The 6755-nt window shown below is 29.1% G+C and overlaps 1 protein-coding gene across 1 annotated transcript; it reads left to right on the top strand.

Annotated features, from left to right (window-relative positions):
* Positions 1-629: 629 nt before the first annotated feature.
* On the top strand, positions 630-3523 carry LOC114413427. Its single transcript, XM_028377840.1, has 7 exons — positions 630-943; positions 1162-1331; positions 1430-1532; positions 2181-2297; positions 2383-2553; positions 2773-2896; positions 2978-3523. The coding sequence occupies exons 1-7, from the start codon at positions 665-667 to the stop codon at positions 3106-3108; spliced, it is 1095 nt and encodes a 364-aa protein (XP_028233641.1). The 5' UTR covers positions 630-664; the 3' UTR covers positions 3109-3523.
* Positions 3524-6755: the final 3232 nt, after the last annotated feature.

Raw genomic sequence — 6755 nt, 5'->3', positions numbered from 1 at the left:
ATAAAATAATATAAATTATAAAAAATATAAATTATTATAAATCACTAAATTATATTTTTTTATCGTATAAAAAGTTAATAATAATGTGATTTTAAATTAAAAAATATTTAGATACTAAAAATGATCAAATAAGTTTTTTTTATGAAAATTACACATTTGTTGATACTTATAACTCTTTCTGAGTGAACTAGTTTTTATAATCATTGTATTTCTTGTAAATAAAATAATGTATTTAGATTTAATTTATTTTATAATTTGAGGAAATAAAAAATCTCCTTAGTTTAATTTTCTTTTTCATTGCTTTTATCTCATCCCAAAGTTGGTAGCCCAAAATTCCTTGGGCCAAAATTGTTTATCCATTTCGTGTCTCTATTTATGGAACCTATTTTTTAAGTCACGTATTTCAAAAATCAAATTATTTTGATGTATTTTTTTGCTATATAAAACCAAGTGTTTGTAATTACTGCTTATTAACTTTACAAGGTTTTTCCTATTTTTTATACCTTTTCTAAAAAAAATATATTTATTTTTAATTTAATTTTGTTACACAGTAAATAACAGTATTGAAAATATAAAAAAAAAAAAATGTAAGAGAATTTGAATGAAGTTATGCATATTAGCCTTTTCAAGCAATAAGGATAGGGGGCATCGCAGGCGCAACAAAATGGGAAGCTGCAGTGTGGATAGGCTTGAGGTGTTCGAAGTTGGACCATGCAAAGATGGTTACCAAATGGGTCTCTTAATTGGCCAAAGATTCTCCGAAACCATAAGGAGTAGAGTGGCCTCAGACCTCATTCTACAAAACCAGCTTCGACCCTTTGCCCACTCCCCTCATTCACAGTCACTTCTCAAACCACTTTTTTATAACAATCAAACCAAATTCCCAAGGTATTGGGATGAACTTTTGGGGACAGCAGCAGGAAGCGGTGTGCCATTTCTTGATGTAAATATTGCAAAATCATATTATTATACATAACTAAAATGCAGCAGCAACATTAATATTTAGTGTCTTATGTATGTGTGTTTTTTTATCAGCAAACATTAGTTTATTATAAGGGTAGTTTTTGTTAGCAGAGAGGATTGAACTCGTCATCTTTTATTTTATTTTTTTTAACCATGCAACCCTCTTAGATCTCCTGTCTTGTGTGTGCGTGTTAGCAGATATTGCTTATCAACTTAAGGAAGGAGATTCTGGCGTTTATTCAAAAAGAAGGAGCAAAAAGTGCCAACTCCGATACCTCGGATGATTGCTCCGATGTTCTTGTTGTCAGTGAATCTATGGCTATTGCGGCGCACAACGAAGATGCAAATGTTGCCCTTGTTGGCCACACGTAAGCATGCTTGGTGATAGATTGATTATTCATCATGTCTTGTCCTCCTCGCTTCAGAATTCGAATATTTATGTGTGGAATTACATTTACATGTGCAGCTACATAATCAAAGGAATCTTGCCGGATGGACTCTTCTTTGTAGGTTATACATATGCCGGGGAGCTTCCAAGCTGTGCATTTGGGTTCAATAGCCATGGACTGGTAAAAATTCCATGAATCTATACATCACTTGTCCTGATTTTTTTGTCTACATTATTACTGATCTTATAATTATAATATAATATGTGTATTAGTGTATATAATCACCGATGAATTCATCAATAATCAAGGTTCTTTATTTTTCTCCTCAAAGTAAATTTCTCAATTTAAAAGGTGTAATGAATGTAATCTAATAAGTGATAAATTTAAGGATTTACCATGTAATTAAATGCATTAAAATGTAAATTCTCATACATTCTGTCTAATGGATTGATGGAAGGGAATAAAACAAAGGAGAATGAAATATAATGGTATCATGTTCCATTGTTTGAATTAGTAAAACGAGGATGGAATATAATAGAAGCAAGTGAAACCCGTTCTACTTTATAGTTTATTCTATTATTTACCTTCCTTTTCTCTCCGAATTTGGGAGAAATAAGATGGAATGAAAACTTTGTTACTTCGTAACATATCCAAACAACAAAACCAAAGTTTTATTCTCTATTATATTTTATTATTCTTCAATTTTAATTCATTTGATTCCATCTTTTTCTATCAAATTCAAACATAGTCATGGAGCCTAGCAATGCCCTCCCAATTGTATGAAAAAATGTTATGCAATTAGAAAACAACTGACTTTATGATCCGCAGGCATTCACTCTGGATTCTGTACCCCCCGCTGAAGATGAGATTGTGGCTGGTGGCATTGGGCGCAACTTCATTTCGCGAGACCTTCTTGAAGCTACAAGCATGGATGATGCAATGAATGTTAGATTTTGCCTGCTTTTGCTTCCCATCTTAATGAACTCTTTCATAACATTAGTGTTTTCACTTTCTGTGCTTATTTCATCAGAGGATCAAATCGTCAGAAATTTCTGTGGGGCATTCTTATAACTTGTTTGAAACAAGCACGCGCAGGATTGTTAATGTTGAAACCGCATCTAGGAAGCGGATTTCAGTTTATGAAGTGGGGAATACACCTTTCTTCCATGCAAACATGTACCTCCACCTACCGATTAATCAGGCAAGTGACAGATACAAAATCCTGTTTTCCATTTGTTTGATTCAGACCACCCCATACCAAATCACATGGGCATGTTTTACTACTTGGAAATGTCTCAATTCACTTCACCAATCAAATATTTGAACTATTGAGCAAATTGCATGCCAAGATATCATAAAAAATTCTATCTGTGAAACATGTGTATCTATGACTAAAGCATCATTTGGATTTAATTCAAAGGTACAAGATGAGAATTCAATCAGCAGACATAAAAGGGCAGCTGTCTTGACAAAAGAATCAAAAGGGGATTTCCTGTCACTTCTAGGAGATATGGATGACAAAAAATACCCTATCTACATGACTGGTAAATTGAAGACATCTCACATCTGGATCCCTTCTTGTAGATATACTCTTGATTATCACTTTTTCTTTCTCCTATTCTCAGGTCCATTACTTCACACCCTTTGTACTGCCCTTATCGATCTGGACAAACAGACACTATCAATTATTGAAGGGAATCCAAAAAAAGGAGATGTTTCACATGTTTTCTCTATCGCCCCTCAAAAGTCACCATGATTCTAAAGCAGCCTAAAGTCATTATAATTGCAAAAGAACCTGTTACTGCAGTTCCTTTTTTATGCTGGTTTATAGAGGCCCAAGATATGCCCATCAATACACCGCACAGCTGCAACCTGATCACAAAGGGACCTTATCCATTTGGTATCAAAAGCTTTGATAACAAGTAGTTTTGAATGTTTAATTAAATGAATTGTTACCTTTCCATGGATCTCATATTTTATAGGACTATCTAGTTGAGCTCCTAATGCCTTTAATTTGGTGACTGTGCTATTGATGTCAGTCACCGTAAATGATAGAAGTGAGGAGTATTCCTTCTGCATGACTCTGAAATTAAATAAGTTATTTTACCCTTTTAAAAAGAGAGTAATCCCTAGTGTTTGTTTTTTATACCTTGAAAAATCTTTATCATCAATTTTGATTTTCGTCACTTTAAACCATCCAAGTTTTGAGTAGAATAGAAATGATAAAAATTTTCTCACCGGATGGTGATGTGGTAATATTTCTTAAGCACACTATACTCGATAAATAAAGCTTAAGAGTTACAATGCATTGTTGTCATTGTTAGTGTTGGTAAGTCAAATTATCAAATAGATGGCGGGCATGCGAGCAAGAGTGAGAGGAAGTACTTTGGGCATTGCATGAGGGCAAGTTTTGAAGTTCGGCCCAACAAAGAGTGCACATGTTGGTGGTGAAGCCCAAGCCTTCTGAGTTGAAGCGAGCGGCTTTTTGGAACGTCTTTGTTTAGTTGTAATATCCACCTCAACCACGCTGTCATCACCACGTGTGTTCGTTAATGGAAAATGTTGTGTTGTGAACTATTTAATTGTATGGATCTCACTCTGAATTTTTAGAGGCCATGGCACATTTTGGTATCAGGAATTTTTTTAATTCTTTATTTTTTTATCATGGTATTGCTATGAAATTATCCATTGCTGAAAATGATGACAAATATCCATTTGAGATCTTAAATGATATTTTCTTGGCAATATGATTTATTTCATAAACAAATATGATTTTGATCGGTCAAGACTTTCTTTATCTCTTTTTTCTACCTATTATTCACACAACTCGTTTACCAATTACCATGCATCTCCCTCCTCGTCAATTGTTGAAGATGAAGAAGGAAGCACCGGTAGCAGATCGACAATGGCAATCAACATACTGATTCTCTAGTCAGCATCGAAGCATAGAGTGGAACATAGTTATGACTGTTTTAGAGGTGAAAATGTTTTTCATTTTATGTATATGATTAGAGATAAAAATGTTCTTGAATAAACTATTATAAGATTGAAAGATTAATCTCTTCCGTTATCATATGATATATGATTGAACTAATGTCGGTTATCATATATTCATTAAAATTTATTTTAATTGTTATAAACTAACAATATAAGTATTTTTACACTTATGACTTTTAAAATGATTAGTATAAAAGTTAAAAAAAATTAATAACAGATATTCCTATGTAATTCAAGGAGGATATATAAATTATTTAATATTTAATATATAAATTATTTTCCCTTCCTTAATTATAAAGTAATTATGTTTCTTGTAATCATGTTTTCTAATTATCATAGTTGTTGAGAATATGATAAATGAGTTATATATATATTTTTTAAAAATATATTATAAAAAATATATGGTTAATTAAAACTTTAATACCTTTTCTAGAATCTTAGATTCCTATCTCATCCTATATAAAAAAGTGTTTTGTTAAGAAACATAAAGAAGCACTTCTTAAAATGTTAACTATTCAAAAATACTTTTCAAAAATTAATACTATCAAATATGAAAATTTAATATTTTAACTTAATTAAAATTTTAGAAAAACTTAAAAAGAAACTTCCTACCAACCAATAACATGACATATGTCCTTCTTGTTAATAATACGATGGAATAAACAGTTACTAAATGGAGTACTTTTTTGTATTCTATATTCCTTTTTCAAGCATTATTATTGTATCCCTTAAAAAAATCATTATTATTGTATAGTAATATACCAATGAATTGAATAAATTTGTGGTTTACAGCATTATAAAGGTGAGCTCACGTATATATATACTTAATGGAAAAGAAAAGAGGTAAAACAGAATGAGACGTGAAAAGCAAAATAAGGGTACTATTTTTTTTTTTCTTTTAACATGCGTTTGTAATATTAGTTTATTAACCTAGAATAAATATAAATTAAGAAATGGAATTTACCCAAAATAACTAAAACAATACTATATATTCGACAAAACTAGCTTATGATAGGTAATAACTGAAAGTTGTTCTTGCCGACTTTGATAAAATTATTTTATTGAAATAAGAAAAAAATATAAAATGATAAAAATGAGCATATTTATATGATATTTAATATAAATATAAATTTTATTTTATGAATAAAAATATTTTTTAAGGTATTATAATTTTAATTTTTTTAATTAACTTTAAACTCTTATAATTTTTTATTTATAGATAAATTATTTTAATTACTTTTTTAGTTTCCATTATTACATTTATTTCATATAATGTATTTTACTATTAATTGTATATTATATCTTAAGTTGACATTTTATTTTATTATGTTAATCAATAATTGTTAAAATAAACCAGGTAATATAAAATTATTCAAAAAATAATAAAATAAATAAAATAAATCTAACATTTACACAATTTCGTGAAGTATAATGTGAATGAGTAAAAAAAAATGAAATTATATTTCATTTTAAAAAGATAATAAAAATTTAATAAATATTTTAAAGATAAAAAATAAAAGTTAGAAGTTAGTATCTTAAAAATATTAGTTCAACCAAATAGTTAAACAATTTTTTTAATTAGAAACAAAAGTTAGAAAAACTAATTGGAATAGCTTCCCAAACATGACCTAAATACATGAATAAAATCACTTTTCGAACATTAATAATTGGATCGATGAATGCAACTAAACAGTGTATCGTGCAAATTACGTAATTTGTAACTTTGAGTAAACTTTACTTACAATAGTGAGAGTCTTAATCTTAAAGTTATTATTGTAGATATAATTTATTTAATTATCATTCTCATTCTAAAGATTAGTCTTATAATTATATAGAAATATTCTGCTAATGACCAAAAAATTAAGGAACGATAGGACTAACTAAATTTGTATAATTAAATGGTTAGATGATTTTCTTTGCTAGACCAAGGTTAATTAACATCGATAAATTGTTTGTTTCTGATTTCAAAAGAGGAAAAAAATGCACTGTATGAAGCATGTTTGTCAAAAGGTTGAAAACTTGCTTTAACGTTACGCTGTTTAATTGGGTACCTGAACGGAGAAACAACAAGCACATGCACAGAAGTATATAAAAAATGTTCATGTGATTTTATAGAAAGAAAAATTGTATTTGTATTTTTTTATATAATAGAATATACAACAAATTAGCGAGATGAGAAGAAAAGAAGCCATGTAACAAGATAATTAATGTAATTGAGATATAAAAATTAAATAGCATTATAAAAATATCATGAGAATAATATGTTTCCTAAAACAAAACATAATGAAGTAATGTAACCTTGAATGTATTTTTTTGAATGTATTTTTCATTCGAGTGATGTGGAGTTTTGGACACATTCCTCCATTAAAATATTCTCTCTCACACATTTTTTACTTTTATTTTTCT

The sequence above is a fragment of the Glycine soja genome, chromosome 5 (genome assembly GCF_004193775.1).
Source record: "Glycine soja cultivar W05 chromosome 5, ASM419377v2, whole genome shotgun sequence".
Taxonomy (NCBI): domain Eukaryota; kingdom Viridiplantae; phylum Streptophyta; class Magnoliopsida; order Fabales; family Fabaceae; genus Glycine; species Glycine soja.
The sequence above is the reverse complement of the archived record's forward strand: the minus strand, read 5'-3'. Positions and strand labels throughout refer to the sequence as shown.